Below are 19,115 nucleotides of genomic sequence, written 5' to 3'. Positions count from 1 at the left end.
TAGCCCAGCCAATATTCAAAACAATCAGTGAACTATTAGTTTATATGTTACATATATAAACAATTATATATTACATATATTAACATACTATATATTAATAATTATATATATGACAAATAGGTATCATTGGGGCTGATTCATATACTCCATAGGGTATAAAGTATAATTTCACAGAAATGGCATTTTTAAAAACAGAGAACAATATATATTGATGGCAAAAACATTTCAGTCATGCAGAATCTCATTGGAGTGAGAACTGAAGAGAAACGCTTTGCACCCAGTAGGGGAAACAGGGGGATACTCTGCATCTGTTTAAGAGAGTAGTAACAGCAAATGCAGTGCTGCCTTTAAAGACTTTAACCTACTTCAAGACATTTTAAGTCTGAGTAAATACAAGTGATTTTCAATATGGAAAAAGAAATTGTCACACTTGCATTAGGTAGTTTTATAGTATTTTTACAAGGAGTCATGCTTAGAATACCAAACATTTGCAGTATACTACGCTCTTTTACAGACAATGGCTACAAATTGCTATTGTGACTGAAGCATTCTAAAACAAGAATTACTCAGCAAAACTATAAAATTAAGAACAGATTTTCAGCTGAAGGTACCGTTAAGATGAAAACCAACACCACCTTAGTCAATTTACTCAACTGCTTCATGAGACACCTCTGAGAACCCCACTGTCCTGGAGCCTTTAATAAACCCTACTGGGAGAAACATCAGCATATTAAGAAGGGAAAACTGATCCCTTTCCTCTCACTCAAGAACAACTTATGTACACTCTAGTTGGAGTCTTAGTAGGGGAAAAAAAATGACTCTAACATCTTAGCAATTAAGGCAAATTACTCCAGTACCAATGAGCACGCCTTCTGTCCAGATTCTGGTTTTTAAATACAATTCTTCATTAAAAAGAACAATGGCTCCTTGGCATGGGAAATAAGAGACAGCTGGACTATACTGTTGTTCCAAAAAGTGTTTTTAAAATGATGGGGATTCCTTACAAAATTAAATTCCCATATGATCCAGCAATCCTACTTCTGGTACAGATTGAAAATGGGGTCCCAAAGAGGTATTTGCACCTCATATTCATTGTGGTATGGTTATTCACAGTAGCCCAGAGGTGAAACCAACCAAAATGCCCATCAAAAGATGAGTGCTTAGAGAAAATGTAGTGTATGCGTAAAATGGAATATTATTCAGCTGAAAAAAGGTGGGAATCCTATCACATGACACAAACATGGATGAACCTTGAGGACATTATGCTGCGTGAGATACAGCCAGTCACAAAAAGGGAATACCGTGTAATTCCACTTAGACGAGTTACCTAATCAAATCCTGAGAATCAGAAAGTAAAATGGTGTTTGCCAGGACATTTGTTCAATAGGAATGGAGATTCAGTTTTGCAAGATAAAAGAGTTCGAGAGATCTTGAACAATAATGCACATATAATTAGCACCACTGTATGTTTTAAAATGGTTAAGGTGGTAGCTTTTATGTTATGTGTTTCTCACCACAATTAAAAAAAAAAAAGACACATGTGAAAAGAACATGGAATCACCTTGATGGCACTCCTATTGCCAATTGTGGAATAATCTTTGCAAAAATATAATGATGACAATGCAATGTAACCTGTGGAATAAACTGAACATCCATGGGTTCATATATATAGAAATATGTATGTACAAATATACATGAATAACTGAATAAATAGGAAAGGGGACACCTCCTCCTTATGAGAGAATTCCAATTAATATAACAGGGAAAATGGAAATGGTATAAGTGTTCATTTTCTGGTGATCACTATTCTCTGAGTATATAAAACAAATTTGGGTGAAAGTTTTACTACTCTTGCCAATTTTTTGTTGAAGTCTGAAATTACTTCAAAAAGAAAAGATGCAGCAGAACTCAACACAAAAAGTACTGTACAGGAAACCTGAATTCTATTGTTTTCTAAGTGTAAAGTTCTATGACCTCTGGCAAATAAAAGCAGCTAATCTGAAAGCACCAAGCACCTGCTCCATTTTAAAAATGAAACCTGGGTTAGAAAAAATAAATGTTTGCTTGAGTATAGGGAACTATCCAGAAATTATCTGATAATAATATCTAAACTGTCTGAACATGGCTATTTTCCCCAAAGACAATGATACTCTGAAAACACATGAAATACCGTTTCCTTACTATCTGCAGACTAATGAAATCCACAGTGACCCAGAAGAGTTGGGGTTTTCTCCCCCATATTTTAAGAATAACACTGTAACTAACACAAAAATAGTATTATAAATCTCAACCAGACATAAAAACCAAGTCATAAATCAATCCAAAATCAAAAATGAATGAACAACAAAACTAAATAACTCTGAGCAAGGGCTAGATTAATAGCAAAGCCTCTACTTTCAGTCCTACTTACTAACTACAAGCCTGGCAGATTTCAGAAGCTCAAAGTAATAAATGAAATAACAAAACACTAGTCTATTGAAAATCTCAGCACAATAAAAGGGATTCTAACTCCTTCCCTGAGATTATTATTTCAGATCATATCTACCAAAAAAACAATCACAGTACAATAAATGAAGAGTTTGGGAACTCAGAGTTCAACCAAAAAATTAACAGGGCCTGCATTATAACATTCTTAACATTTTAAAACTGAAACCTACATTTAAAGTGGGGGGAAAAAAAGACTGAAGGTGAATCCTTTGCTCATTATGGATAACTTTTGGAATGACACAGAATCCTTCAATAGCTGGTGATAACAAGGTGAAAATACTTGTCATTGTTAACACTGTTCAATGTTTTGCAAATTCCCTCCCAAGAAGTCCCAAAATTGTGGTCCTCGCCATTTATATGACTGTTTAGCCTTTCCAAATCCAATAACAATAAAAATAAAATCTCTGTGACCCCTTTAAAAGTATATATAATAGCTTCCAAGCTACAGGGAAATAACAGCCTGAAAAATGTTTTACATGGAATCCATTAACATCTACATGTTTGGCAAGCTTCAAACAACAACTTTCAACATTTATTTAAATCCATCACACATGTTGATAATGAAGTAGTCTGCATAGAGGTCAATGCAAAACTAAATGAATAGCTTACCAGAAGTTAGTATCAGTAAAACTGAGTTACAAAGATAATGAACCTCCAACATGCCAAATTTTCCTTAGGTGAGAGGAATTACAGGCACAGTATATAAGGAAAAATTTAAAGGAAAAAACAAAAAAAGCAGTCATGTCATCTGCGATATACATTCCTTCTTAGCAATTCTCCCAGGCAAAATGTTTTATTTGTTCTTACCCTATGATACGCAATTAGTATAAAAAGCATCAGAAAATGTTAAAGCTGGAAGGAACGTCAAGATCATCAGGTTCAAAAGATCTCAATGGTCAAAATACAAAGACCAGCAAGTCACCCAGTTAAATGGCAAAATCATATGAGAACTAGGTCCAATGTCACAAAATGATTCAATAAAGATCTAGAGATTACCTCTGTAAGAACTAAAAACTGTTATAAATTGTAAAGAGGTTGACTTCTCTTCTCAAGAAAGTAGGACACTGAAAGTCAGCACTCCTACGACAGGGGTACAAAAACCAAAGGAACAAAACAGGTACTTCTAAAATAATCAGACTGTAACTAAAAACAGCTCCCCACATATTAAATGGTTTAATACTAAAACATGAGATGAAAACATATAATAGGATAATATTTTAAAAATGATACAAATGCAAGTTCAAACCTGGTCACTAAAATGCTTTCTAAGTACCAACATGTATCAGATTATCCTAATTTACACAGATAAAATTACTCTAACTCCAAAGTGAGGTAAATGCATCTTGCCTGATGAGACTCATGAGTTTGTTGTGGCAGTTCAGGAAAAGTATGATTACACCTATCATCAAGTAAGTTTCTCTCATCATAAATAGGTGCAATAATTCTTTTAGAGCCAAAGTAGAGAGGATAATGAGATGGCAGAGCTTGTAACTGGATGATGTACTACTCTGCCTACTGCAGAATGTAGTAACAAGTTTAAAAATGTTGTTAGAACTGTACATCAACTTTCATATAGGTATGAAACAGGTAACTTTCATATAGGAGCTTAAAGATGTACGTAATTGTAAGACACATCCCAAACAGAAATAAGAAATATAATGGGAGAGCATCATGTTTACAACTCAATGAATACAGGCCCCAAATCCAGGTGTTCTGTTGAGCGGAGGAATCTAACAATGGAATTTATCAGTATTTTTCTGTTATGTCAAGAATACATGGGGAAAAAATATATATATTCACATACATATATACTGTGGTAAAGTAGTAGGAATGGGCAAAGATTCAGATTTAAGTTCATTATCTTGAACCTTTCTCTAAAACCAGAAGTAAAATCAATTTTACAGAACAGTGTTATAAACTGGCTAAGATTTAAAAGGAAGAACTTGTTGGTACTTGTCATATACTCAGGAGAGCTTTACCTCAACAGATGAGATGATTACCCCAATAATGATTACATTATTATAATTTCTTAAGGAGGAATTAATCTTAGAAACAAATAATAAGGAAAGCCATCATAAATGGGTCCCTGTGTGTTTCAACAGACTTTCACAATACTCAGGCTAAAGATGCCAGACAAAGAAATTACTTTAAAAAGAAATCTGAATACTTGGGAAACAAATTTATTTTTAAGAGTACTGATTAAATAGAGGAAGTTGTCATGAGAGGAAAATGTAGCCCTGCAATTTCAGGCTTCGACTATGAAACAGAACATTCACCAAAGGCCAAGTTTTCAGTACACATCCTACACAATAATACCCTCTTTATTCAAAAACTCCTTGGTACTCAAAGTTCTAATAATCTCTGTTTCTCTTTCCCAATAGAATTGTGCCAGGCATAACTAGATTTTGAAGAAACTATCTATGGACGCTGTATTCTCTAAAATAGGGAAATTTACAGTAAAAGAGATTTTAAAAAAATTCTACATGTCTTTGACATAGATCAGAAAATCTTTATTTCTACTAGATCGTGCTACATTTGTCAGCATAAGCTCTGAAATAAAAAGGGGGATAAAAAAACAAATAACAAGTATATACGGAGAAAATAAATTGTGAGAAAATCTCAGAGACTTTAATACTAAAATCTCTATGATAGTATTATTTTTTTCAATAAAACCAGTGACTGAAATCACATTAATAATGTCAAGTTAAACTGGTACGTAAAAATCATCCTCAAGAAAATACAAGCTAACAGTATATTCTTAATTTTATACAAATATTTTAAACTTTATAAATTATCCATGATAGGTCTTCACTATTGGTAAGCAATACTGCAGGCCAGTAGTGCAACAAATGCTTAATGCTTTTGGCATTAAGTGGATGAAGTGGACTAAGAAACATGAGAATATTGATAAGACACAATGTGCTTCTGCCTACTCTAAGGCCTTACAAAACAGAAATAAAGCCTTGTTTAATGTCACCTACCAGAAAAAAGAAACAACCTTTTTGGCTAATGCTTTAGTATTTATTATCAGACAGTATTTTAGTATTTATTATTTTAACACCTAAGTGGAGGGTAGAGGGAACTCCAGTGCAGACAAGTAAACTAGAAGCTTGTATGTAAAAAGAGATGAAATGATTTCAGCATAATGAAGAAACATAAACAAGTACCTACAGTTAAGTGGTCCCTGCTGCTACTGCTGCTGCTGCTAAGTCGCTTCAGTTGTGTCCAACTCTGTGCGACCCCATAGACGGCAGCCCACCAGGCTCCCCCATCCCTGGGATTCTCCAGGCAAGAACACTGGAGTGGGTTGCCATTTCCTACTCCAATGCATGAAAGTGAAAAGTGAAAGTCGTGTCCGACTCGTAGCGACCCCATGGACTGCAGCCCACCAGGCTCCTCCGTCCATGGGAGTTTCTAGGCAAGAGTACTGGAGTGGGGTGCCATTGCCTTCTCCTAAGTGGTCCCTATCAGTTCACAAATACGAAAATCAGACATACACTCACAGAAACATTCTTATATTAAAGCACCAGTCATTACGATGATTGTCTTTTTTTAAAAAAAGAAAAAAAAAAAAAGACATCATCAGCACTTCACTATACAGAATTGCTCTCTGTGGAAGTTGGTTATAAATCTAAGGTAAACCTATTTATTTTTTCTTGCAACTCTGGACAACAAAAATGAAGTCTGAAACCCAAAGCTCCCTATTAATTTTCTCTGGTTTCCCCCAAATCTCAGACCTAGCTCCCCAACATATCTAGCACCTGGTACTTACCAAAAGAAGTGAGTGAGAGAACCTGATCTAAGTAATCTCCACTGAGGGAGCAGACAGCATAACTGAATGAACATTATGAGCTCTTCCCATAAGATCCACTCAAAACACAAGAGCTTACTATGCCTTACAGTGCTGCGTGATCATTTACCAAACCCCTATTTTTAATTCCCAAATGTACTGGAAACATACAACCCAGGTAAACTTGAAGTCTTCCAAAGAAAACAGAGCCACTACAACAGTAATTTAATATTTTCTGATAGTCCCAGGAAAAAGCAGCTTTCATTCTTGGGCATGACACAAGCAGCGGGGTGCTTTCTAAAGAGAAGGGGACTAGCAAGGAGCCTGTGACCCAGACTAGGTCAGATGAGCTCTAAGGTTAAGCTGATTACTCGCCAGCCAGCAAGTATTCTAAGAAAAGAGAGCGTTTTAAAAATTATGTATCTTCCCAAAAGTTTTAGTAGACCTACTATCAAGTAAGGCAAGATGAAAAGCTGGGGTCACAGCTGCTCCTATAATCACTACTTGTCTCAGAGTAGGAAACTAACAGTTTTCTTCCTCACTTATGCAAAATTGATTTAGATGGATAGCTGTGCTCTTTCCTTAAGTTTGTCATATACCAGCAGTTTTAGATAACAGTATCAGCACTATTTCCCAGATGCATCTGTAAAAAAAAAAAAAATTTATACTGTAATTGTAATTAAAATTACAAATGCATTGAATGCTCAACTAGGGAAACTTCATCAGAATCTCCAGGGGAAAAAACAAGGGGAGGTCTTCATGTGTATGATTTGGTGGAAGCAGATGTAAAACCAGCCCTAAACAATCGGTCAAAAAGAGAACAAAGAACAAATAGTAGCTGTGTTCCAATAAACCTGGAAGAAAGCTGAGTGCCAAAGAATTGATGCTTTTAAACTGTGGTGTTGGAGAAGACTCTTGAGAGTCCCGTGGACTGCAAGGAGATCCAACCAGTCCATCTTAAAGAAACCAGTCCTGAATATTCATTGGAAGGACTGATGTCGAAGCTGAAGCTCCAATACTTTGGCTGCCTGATGTGAAGAACTGATGCACTGGAAGAGACCCTGATGCTGGGAAAGATTGAGGGCAGGAGAAAAGAGGAAGACAGGATGAGATGGTTGGATGGCATCACCGACTCGATGGACATGAGTATGAGTAAACTCTGGGAGATGATGATGAACAGGGAGGCCTGGCGTGTTGCAGTCCATGGTGTTTCACGAAGAGTCTGACACAACGAACAACTGCACTGAACTGAACTGAACTGACTGAAACCTGGTAGAAGAGAAGCAGATCTGAAGGGAAAGTTTAAGGACGATGGTGCAAGTCAAGGAAGAAAAAGGAAGCGAGAAAACAAATGATATCACATATATTAAGACATATACACAGTTCAAGAGGCCAGAATTAACCCTAATTTTTAGGCCTACTGCACTTCCTACAAAATAAGAAAATAAATCCTGTAAAATATTCTATGTTGTTATACGATATGGATGCATTTTTACTCTTAAACACTGTCATTCAGAACCTCCATAAATTCCCATTTCTCTACCTGAATCTCTCCTCGACTTCTTGTGATTTCAAATAAATTAATGCTTTTGAACTGTGGTGCTGGAGAAGACTCTTGAGAATCCCTTGGACTGCAAGGAGATCCAACCAGTCCATTCTAAAGGAGATCAATCCTGGGTGTTCATTGGAAGGACTGATGCTAAAGCTGAAACCCCAATACTTTGGCCACCTCATGCGAAGAGTTGACTCCCTGGAAAAGACTCTGATGCTGGGAGGGATTGGGGCAGGAGGAGAAGGGGACAACAGAGAATGAGACAGCTGGATGGCATCACTGACTCGATGGACATGAGTTTGAGTGAACTCCGGGAGCTGGTGATGGACAGGGAGGCCTGGCGTGCTGTGATTCATGGGGTCGCAAAGAGTCAGATATGACTGACTGACTGAATTGAACTGAACATAGATAAGACTTGAAAACTTCCTAGAAAGAAACCAATGTTTTATTTACAATCTAAACAGTCATAATAAGAAAGATAAGATCAAATACAGAATTTTTAAAATCCCTACGAAATAAAAAGTCACGTTCTCTTCTCTGATGTAAACTATGTGCCTTATGTGCAGACAGTCCTCTGGGACACAGGGGCCAAAACTGCAACCAGTCCAATCTAGAGGAGATTAATCCTGGGTGTTCATTGGAAGGACTGATGCTAAAGCTGAAACTGCAATACTCTGGCCACCTCATGCAATGAGTTGACTCACTGAAAAAGAGTCTGATGCTGGGAAAGGTTGGGGGTGGAAGGAGAAGGGGATGACAGAGAATGAGATGGCTGGATGGCATCACCGACTCTGTGGACATGAGTTTGAGTGAACTCCGGGAGTTGGTGATGGACAGGGAGGCCTGGCGTGCTGTGATTCATGGGGTCCCGGAGAGTCGGACACAACTGAGCAACTGAACTGAACTGAACTGAAGAGTAGTAACACATATACACTCATGGAGAGTCCAGGACAGATCACCAATTCGCAATTCGTAAACTGGGGGGGAATGGTGTGTGATCTGCACCCCAGTGATGCTCATGCCCTGTCTGAAAACTAAACTCACAACCTCTGTCTCAGCAGCACTGCACTCCAGCTGCTAAAAATTCCAACACTAACGTGGATTTAGAGGGGGTCGGGGCAGTGAAACACTAACAACAGGGAAGACATTTGTATAGTCAAGTCTATGCAAAGTTTTCTATTAATGGAAACCAGCTGCAAGAGCATAAGATGGTTTTCAGGATTCAAGCCCAGTGGAATGGGTTATTTTCCTATTCCAAGATTCCAATCTGAAACGAAGGCCCTTTATCTCACTATTCCCTGAGAGTCCCTGTCACTCCCAAGAATTACCTTTCTAAAGTAACTGCTCTAGCCCAAATTATCTATTACGAGATACATGCCGTGGCTTTGAAGAGCCATTCAAACCTACTCCTTATATGAGAAGTCCTGTGTTCTCCAAAGAAATACTGTGATCAAAACTCTGTTTTAAGTATGTGACCCACAAGACCTCCAGCAGAGTCCAATTTAAAGTTGTAGAATTCATACTTCATATTCATTATCAGGGATTTTCACCCTTTACAAAACAAAGTAATAAAATATTCACATATGGTGGCTGTTTCCACCATATTCTATTTTGACTGTCCCAACTTAGTTCTATGATTTGTTAAATATTTTCCCTCAAGCCCTGGCTAATTAATTTTTCTCCCGCATAGCTCATAAATCAATTTAAAAACTGTTTGCATGTAACCATCTTAATAGATAATATATACCACCACCTTCCCCAACACCAACAAAAAGTATAGTATGTACGCTTTGTTTTCCTGACAAACACTACCAGCTCTTCCAGTATCAAGCTTATTTAACATCTGATTTGCGCAAACTGCCCCTAGGAAATTCAGGCAGTGGTTTTACCCATAATCAGAAAAATCATTCACATAGGCTTTTAAGACTAGAAATAGATGAACACCTATTTCTCATGCAAGTTTAATTCAGATATCTTCTGGGAGTGGGAAGAAAAGATGTTAGTTCCTAGAATCCTAAAGGTTGATTAAAATACAAGACACCTCTGGCATCCCGTTGAAGAGACAAGAATATCTGCATCAGATCACCATCAACTCAAAAACCCTTATAAAAGTGGTTTTAAAGTGAAAAAGCAAGAAACAAACCTCAATTTTGTCTGTTTTGGCATCTCCCCAGTATATTTTGCCTTCATCATAATCCAAGGCTAAACCATTTGGCCAACCAAGAGAAGTGTTAACCAACACTACTCGATCAGAACCATCCAAAGCTGCTCGTTCAATTTTCGGGATTTCTCCCCAGTCAGTCCAATACATGTACCTACAGAAGTATACAGAGTATGAGCTAAAAGCAGATAATAAACTGTAAATTTCAGATATACTAAAGATGAGATCCAACCCTCTTTTACATTGGTTACCAGTTAACAGCTACAGAAGGAAAAACAAAACTTAAAACATACAAACAATCCGTTTAAGACATTTATAATTGCAGTGTATAAACCTGTAAAAAAATTTTTCAGATGAAACAGTGTTTTCTAGGCGTAATAATGAAAAAATGCCTTCCAATAATGAGATTCTATGTTTAGGTTTGTTTGTTGTTTTTTTTTTTGGTTGTTTTTTTTCCTCCCAAGTTATTTTATGTTCCTTACCAGGAACAATCTTCTCTCTCTTGCTAGCTTATCATCTCTGACAAAAAAAAAGTTTATCCCAGTAGCAATATTCAGATGGAAAACCAATTTCCCCAAATAACTAACTCTTCTCATAGCGCTGATTCTTGTGGCTCCTGAGAGTTTAAGTGGCTCAAAGGCATTGGTATGCACTGAAGTGTAATAATTTGTCATTATGTTCACCCTCAGGATGAATCTCATAGCAACAAATAACATTGATGATGTATTGATGAGTATGTAGAAAGCTGTGTTTCCCTGGATCACAGTCACGGTGTAATAGCCAAAAAAAAAAAAAACAAAGGAAGACAGACCAGCGGTATAGCTGCATGTCCTGACCAAGTTTTAGAATCAGGCCATTCATATATTTCAGTTCAATAGGGACATTTAAAAAGAAACATATTCTTTACCAAATCATCCTAGAAGTACTGAAAATGAGATGAAATTAAATTTTCTAGGGGAAGAGAAAGAATTTTGAAAACAATTCCTCTCCATATTTTTCATGGTCATGATGCAACCTCGGCAAAATCTGCAGCCAACACCCAAAGTCAGCAAGTATGGACTTAATTTAGAAAGAAAATGTATTCAAAACATTCAAGGAAAAAACTAGCAATTCATTAACTTGAGGTTTTATTCCAATCACTGTATTCTAAAAATGTATAGTCATTAAAGAAATATTTATTGGAAAGCAACATATACTTCACGTTGTTTTTGTCAATGTGTTGGGTACCTGCGGAAATAGAAACCCCTGGCAAAATTTTCTGTCAGCAGAGCCTCTTACCCAACCATGGGATCTAGCACAATAGCCCGGGGTTCCTCTAAGTCCTCTGAAATCAAGATCTTCCTCATGGTCCCGTTGAGCCTCGTCACTTCTATCCGATCAGTGCCAGTGTCTGTCCAATAAAGATTTCGGGCAACCCAATCAACAGCAATACCATCAGGATGGGCAATCTGAGCAGTGACCACAAACTGACTGCCAGATCCATCTATGAAGGAGCGGCGTATGGCCCTCACTTCATCATCAGTCCAGTAGATATAGCCTTCCACGGGGTCGTAATCTATAGCAATGGCATGGCGGATGTCTTCTAACTGTAGAACAATGTCAGTGAAATCTGGTGTATCCAAAGAAATGCGTCTCAAGTCTGTCCTTCGGGCCAAAAGCAGTAATTCAGTGGCACCTAGAACAACGAAATGAAAAACAATGAAGAAAAAATGGAAACCCACAGGCCAAATTTAGTCTCTAAATAAAGAATGCAGAACTTTTTCAGGAACTGAAAAGCAATGAGTATAAAAGGACACTAGGGTCTATTTAGGGTAGAATAAAGTAATGCAATAAAACAGGAAGAGCTGGACTAAGAGGTCATGCTCTGTAATGCCTGAACTCTCCAAATCAACTTCTGATTCTCTCTCTGGCTTCATTCATTATATAGCCACTGGAATTAAGAACAGCCACTTAAAGGTGAAATGAATATAACTAAGTAATGCCTAAGAAGCTCAGCAGCTAAATATTAGAGGAAGTATAGAATATAGGTCCTTTGTTCAAGAAGGATGTTTAAAAAGGTAAGGAATCCAGGACAAGGATCTTCTGTGATTAATGAGAATGTTCTAAAATTGGATGGATTGTGATGGTTGTACAACTCTGTAAATTGACTAAAAATCACTGAATTGTGTACTTGAAAAGGCTGAATTTTATGATATGTAAATTAACTCAGTAAAGTTGTTTTAACAAAAAGAACTATAGGGCAATGTCTGACAGAACTAAGGACAAAAGAGGTTATGGAGGAGGAAACAGCAGCAGGAGAGAGAGGGAATGTGAGGGGAGGTAACCAAATAAATGTGACCCAGTGGGTAAAGGTGAGAGCTGTGCAGGTAACAGAACCGGATTCAAGCTGCTACACAAAGTCAGGCAAAACACCTCATCTCTCTGAGCCTGATATCTGCATCGATATCTCATAGGGTTGCTGAGAGACTTAGAGGAAGTAAACATAAAACTCAAAAATGTACCAAATATATAAGTACTCAATAAATACTAGCGAATACATTATTTTCTAAAAGCCTCTTAAATTTTTATTTCACGAAGTTTTAAATCACATTTATTTATTTAAACCCCAAAACAGCGATCAATAAAAATACAGCTGAGAATGAGAACATTAACTCAATTTTGTTTGTTTTGATTTTAAATGCTCAAGTCAACCACTAGCAAAAAAATCATATAACATCATATAAAAGCGAAAAAAAAAAAAAGACAGCAAGGAAGTTAACATCTGAAAGAGTGAAAAAAGATTCCCAACCAAAGAAATGAGTCTGAAAGAAAATACTGATATTAAACTTCAAGCATTAATCTGGAATTACAGTAGGAAAAAACTGAGGAGAGAAGAAGCTCTCAGCATCAGCTTTTTGACTCATGGATTAATTATAAATAAACCCTACCTTAGAGAGAATACAGCCCTAAATGCCACAGTGGGCACCAAGTAGGAATAACTTTATAAAATTCACTGCCTCCGCTAACTACCGAAAGGAGCCAGTCATAAACTCTTCAAACAAAGAAGTCTTAGAAAGTGAAGCTGTTAATTTTGCAAGGTGATCGAAACAAAATAAGTTAACTTAAGGCTGCTGCTGCTGCTGCTAAGTCGCTTCAGTCGTGTCCGACTCTGTATGACCCCATAGACGGAAGCCCACCAGGCTCCCCCGTCCCTGGGATTCTCCAGGCAAGAACACTGGAGTGGGTTGCCATTTCCTTCTCCAATGTGTGAAAGTGAAAAGTGAAAGTGAAGTCGCTCAGTCGTGTCCGACCCTTAGCGACCCCATGGACTGCAGCCTACCAGGCTCCTCCATCCATGGGATTTTTCTGGGCAATAGTACTGGAGTGGCTTGCCATTGCCTTCTCCGAACTTAAGGCTGCTACATGCAAAATGTATATCTGAAATTAAGATGCTTGTTAAACAGGTATATTTGCACTGCTCTAAGGCTGTAAACAGACCACTACAGCTAAAATAAATCCTCTGTTTTAAAGTCAGGCTATATTTTTTAACAAAAAAGCAACATTACAAAAACGTTTTGTTTTAAATTGAAACCAAATTATTGTTTGCCATGGAAACCTCTCACAAGAATCAGCCAGTTTCACCTCTGACTAGGAGGATAATTTATCAATGCCAAGTCATGACAAATATCCTGTACACTAACTCAATCCCATCTCTCTGACTCCCTGATCCCCTTGCCAGGAACTCTAACCCACTCCTAAATATAACAATTTTCTTACCAGGTTGTGCTGGTGGCTAGAGAACCAGATGGTGATCCATAGGGTTTAAAATGAAGAGCAACATTCTCATTAAGAAGAAAAAAGAGAAATGGCATTCTCCCAAACCACAAGTACCTTGAAATGTCCTAAATCAGAACATTTCTCCAATAGGCCCTCTCTCTACAGGGAACTGAGAGTAAGGAGAAGAGGCAGTGTGGTGGTTAAGCATAGAAACAGGTTGCTTTGAGCAGAACAATAAGGAATTCTTTTCTTCTTCTGAAGGCACTTCTCTGTTGTTAAAAGGCAATTAAAAATATCATTCAGTCATTTTTCAGAAAATTTATCTATCCCATGATAGTCTTTAAAATTAATAGTTTAATAAACATCTTTTCCTTGCAGAGGTTCTTTATTTACAAATGTTACCTGTTAAAAATATATTCTTTATGATATTCACTTCCACAAGAATCAACTGTGATATTCATGACTTTGAGATCTGACAGAGAAGAGAAATAGCACCTATTTTTCCCAAAAAAAATTGCATGTTAAAAATTCAGCTAAAATACTAAAATAATTTATAAAACAACATTCAAGAGATGCCATAAAATGCAAACACTCCTATTATATAAGCAACTGTGAAGACTGAGGGATTAAGTGACTGGTCTCCCAAAGCACTGTAACTTACAGAGCTTATTATAGAGAAATAAAATAAATGATATAGAATCCCAATTGCTATCTGAAATTCTTCCTTCATGGCAACCAACTTCTTACCATCTTTGCAGGTTTTTCCATTCTCCAGGAGCGTGACCCCAGTTGGGCAAGCGCACTGATAAAAAGGCTTGACTGGAGACATCAAACACAAGTGGGAACAACCACCATTATCAATTCCACATGGATTTGTAGCTGTCAAATATAAATCACACTGATTAATACCAATGATTATGGATGACCTCCCCCACTCTAGGTACACAAAGGTTAACAACCATAACATGAGCAGCTCTGATAAACCAAATTATTACCAAATGTCATCTGGGTGCTTGACGACCAGACCATCTGCAAGGAAGGGAATTAAACAGTGAAAAATCTACTTAGCATTTTGTATCCAAAGAGGAATACACAAGAAGTAAAGCAGGCTGCCCCTGCCCCAAAAGAGCGTGCAATCTAGCCAGTAAGCCAAAATTCATGAAAAGTAATAATGGAAAACAGTACAGAACAACGAAATTGAGATTGTGCAGACTGTAAATAAGTATAGAGTCAAATGGGAAGGAAAGCACTAAAGGCCTGAATAACTGAAGAAAAGCTTCATGGTAGATACAGGACAGGGCAGAAGCCTTGACAGGAAGGACAGATAGGAGGACATTCGAGTGTGGTAAAACCACATGAATGAAAGCTAGGAGGCTGCACACTGTGTGAGACAGTAAGGTGATCAGAGTAACTGGAGATTAAGATTTGACTAACAACAGTAAAAGCTGAATGAGCACAGAGAAGGGAATGTCTGTGGTTGGAGGCACACTGTGGAAAGATTTACATGGAAAAGGTGAGCATAATGGATTTTAAAAGGGGAAACTGAGAACCAGAGATTAATTAGAAAATCTGAAGAAACAATAGAAAAGGACAAATTTAAACAACACTCAGAGAAAAATCAACATGGAAACAAAAACTATAAAAGATAAAAGGCAGTATCACAGATAACGGCAGATTCTCAAACAAGTAAAACATAAAGGATCAACAGTGCCATTAAAAAGCCAACAATGAGAATAAAATATTTATACAAGTGACTAAACATTATTTTTTTACAAAAGAGTAACACAAACATTTTTATGAACTCATGATCACTGGATTCCAATACGACACATTCAATATTTGACTCTCTCCCCTTAAATGGAAAGAGCTAATACAAAGTAATGCATAATCCAAAAGCCCTGCATTTTTGGCTCTGGAATACAATCTGAAATACACTCAGACACATGTCAGACATTTATTTACACACGAGTGCCAAACACTTAACATTCTCTTGCAAGAAACTGTTGTCAGCAGTCACAGTCCAAATCATTATAAAGGGTGACCAGAAACAGAAGAAAAAGCAGGGGGAGATATACAAGGAAAAGGGATAAGCAAGTACTTAACTAAACCAACCTGAGGTACTTAAATGAACCAGTTGCATTAATAATTGCATTAATTAATAGTTAAGAGGCTTCCATTCAAGGAAAGTGTCTGTTTCTAAACATACAATGAACGAAATCACTCATTAGTGAGAATATGAATACAAAATGTATTTGCACAGAATCTTAATATATGAGCTATCTCAATTTCTTTTCTCTCTCTCTCCTTTACCTTCGTAACCCCAGACTAAAACAAAGGGCTGAGGTGGTCTGCGGTGATAGATATTAAGCTATAAATGGTTTAGAGTATTGTCTACCTGGAATTTTGACATTTTCCCGATTTTTTATTCCTTCCCACTCTGAATACATCCTCTCTCCTCTTGCCCCCTCACTAAAGCCAGACATCAGAGTGCTTCAAAGCTATTCCAACTTGCAATTTAAAAATCAAGATCACTTACCATTTGGCTGCCTCTGTTGGCTGAAGACATGTATATCCATGGGAGAGAAGATGTTAGAATGGATTTCACGCAGACCCTCGCCAGTGTACTTGTTGCAAGCCAAAATGGAATGTGTATTCCAGTCAGTCCAGTACAATGTGTCCTCAAATAACGTCAGGGCAAAAGGATGTGGAAGGGAACCTTTAACCACCGCCTGCCTAGTAACCCAAAGAGAAAAGCGCAAACATTTCTAAATTTTCTTTTTTAATCAAAACTTTATCACTCCCACTGAAATGGTCTTGTAGTCCACATTAACACATACAAATCCTGAATAACACGTACCTTAAGGTCAAATATACCTATGAAAAATAGTCACAGAGTAAATTCAAATTTATTTGAATTCATGGTGTCCAAATTCCCCAATCAAGAATGGTTTCTAACTTGGCATCAGGGCCACGTACACTCCAAGCTAGCAGACAAAGTGAACACTAATGTACTAGCTCTGCTGTCAATTCACATCTCCCAACCTTCCACATAATTCATGTCATCAGAAGGAGAAAGGCTGGCAAAATGAAAAAAATCCCAGGGTTTAGAGTTGTCACTGGGAAGTAGTTTTAATTCGCAGTGAGTTTCTCCCTTCCTGATGTGGAAGAACAAAGAATCTGAGCCTGTTTCTTCAGTCACTTTTTATGGCTTTCATAAGTGAAAAGTAAAAACATCATATGAGGCTAGAAAGTCATTCTGGGAGAGCTCTCTCTGCAAACCCCAGATTAGCTTCAGCAAATGACCACCTCAGCTGGCTTTCTGCTGTATGGTTACTTCATCTCCACAAGCCAAGGGGCAAAGAGGAAGCCCAAACACTGGCAGAATGTGTTCAAGAGACAAAGCAGATCGCCAAATTCACAAGCAATCCTAACTATATGGAAGGAGAGGTAGAGAGCCTGACCAGTACTCAAGACACAGAACTTTGCAGTCTCATGGAGAGTTGTGTGATTAGTAAATAAGAAAATTCTTGAATAATGAATAAATTACATTTAAGCCACAGTAATAAATCAAGAAAATAAATGCTTTGATATTTTCATAATACCAAATCTTAATATTTTCATAAATCACTCAGCAAGGAGAGAAAGAGGAAAATGTAAGCAATCAAAGAGAAATAAAGGATAATGGGTGTTCATTGGAAGGACTGATGCTAAAGCTGAAACTCCAATACTTTGGCCACCTCATGCGACGAGTTCACTCACTGGAAAAGAGTCTGATGCTAGGAGGGATTGGGGATGGGAGGAGACGGGGACGACACAGAATGAGATGGCTGGATGGCATCACTGACTCGATGGACATGAGTTTGAGTGAACTCTGGGAGTTGGTGATGGACAGGGAGGCCTGGTGTGCTGTGATTCATGGGGTCGCAAAGAGTCTGACACGACTGAGCGACTGAACTGAACTGAACTGAAAGGATAACACACTCAAAGACAATCCAACTTTTAGGTCCGTAAGGTTATCTGATGATCTCTAATACCTAATAGATCACCTATACTAAATTAAAGAGCAGTAAGATCATTTTCCTCTAAGCAGAATTAGCATGTGTTATTATACATGGAATGGTTCTAGCCTAAGGTGTTTAAAATTTGAGCCAGATTTTTAAATAACTGAATTCAAGATTAGAATGACTAGTTTCACAAACTTTCTATTTTAAAACCTCACAACTATGCCACCCATCACCACAATTTTCTCCTCATTTTTCTTAATTCTCACTTCCCTAGCATATTACTTTCACTCATTTCCCAGTAACAACCATCACAATGTCTACTTCTGAAGTGGTTTCTTTCACTTTTTAAATGAACAGCTTTATAACATTTACAATTGTTACTATGTGAGTGATATCACAGTTCAAGTTCAAATTTAAATAGGCCTGCATATTTTACACTTAAGTATCCCAAAATTCATTATGGTAAAACATAAACAGAGAGAGTTCTGAGATGCTGCCAAGAAAGTAAAGTAACATGACTGAGAAATATAAGTAATACTAAAGATGAAATTACTTAGGCTTTCATTAGACATCTTAAAGTATCAGAAATTACATAATCAGTTCTTTGAAAGACTTTGGGGAGGAAAAAAAGTCTAAGTCCTTTGTATATTATCGAATAAAAAGTTAAAATTCACTCTAATGAGCCTAACAAAAGAATAAACAGATAGCAATAGCCAAAATCCCTCTCTAAAAGATATACGCATTTTACAACCTGACTGAAAGCATTTATGTACTGATAAGAAATGAGCCTGGCGTGCTGCAGTCTGCTGGGTTGTACAGAGCTGGACTTGACCTGGCAATTGAACAACAAGAAATGAGACAGAACTGAGTTCAAATGTCCCCCTGAACTTACAATAACTTATTTCCACAAATTCTGTTTTCCTCACCTGTTATTAAAAGACGATAATCTAACGTGAGTTACTGTGAAGATTAAATCATAATATATGAAAAAGCATTTAGGCATTATGCTTGGTACTTAATAAACATTTCATAAATGGCTCCTCAACGTTAGGATGTCTGTTTTCAGTATTTTAGTATTTCTGATACAGGGATAATATTTTACAATTTTAGTAAACATTTCATGTGCTAGTTTTTAAGTCAATAAAAAGCTTACTAGAATCAAGTAAATACTAGACTTTGGCTTATTTATATTCCCAGGATCTCACACAATACAGTATGTATGAATTAGTTAGATTTATTACATACTCAGTGAATGCCTGATAAAATGAAACATTTTAAATGAAATATGAAATTAACAAAAAGCACAGCTAAGATGGTTATCACTCATTGTCATATTCTTTGGTAATTTGTCTAGCCAATAGTGAT

General features: G+C 37.1%; 1 protein-coding gene across 2 annotated transcripts in view; it reads right to left on the bottom strand.

The window, feature by feature from the left end:
• The window catches only part of LRP6 (LDL receptor related protein 6), a 182,098-nt gene that overhangs the window by 66,446 nt on the left and 96,537 nt on the right, over nt 1-19,115 (bottom strand). For both annotated transcript variants that reach the window (XM_055396305.2, XM_055396307.2), the window contains exons 4-7: nt 16,283-16,479; nt 14,494-14,625; nt 11,269-11,665; nt 9,973-10,144 (exon numbers count right to left, since the gene is read on the bottom strand). In XM_055396305.2, the coding sequence (XP_055252280.1) occupies nt 9,973-10,144; nt 11,269-11,665; nt 14,494-14,625; nt 16,283-16,479 (898 nt within the window). The remainder of the gene's footprint in view (nt 1-9,972; nt 10,145-11,268; nt 11,666-14,493; nt 14,626-16,282; nt 16,480-19,115) is intronic.

Source organism: Moschus berezovskii, chromosome 6 (assembly GCF_049115385.1).
Source record: "Moschus berezovskii isolate FMDL1 chromosome 6, NW_MosBer_1.0, whole genome shotgun sequence".
Taxonomy (NCBI): domain Eukaryota; kingdom Metazoa; phylum Chordata; class Mammalia; order Artiodactyla; family Moschidae; genus Moschus; species Moschus berezovskii.
Note: the sequence above shows the minus strand (reverse complement) of the source record. Positions and strands in the feature narration are given on the sequence as shown.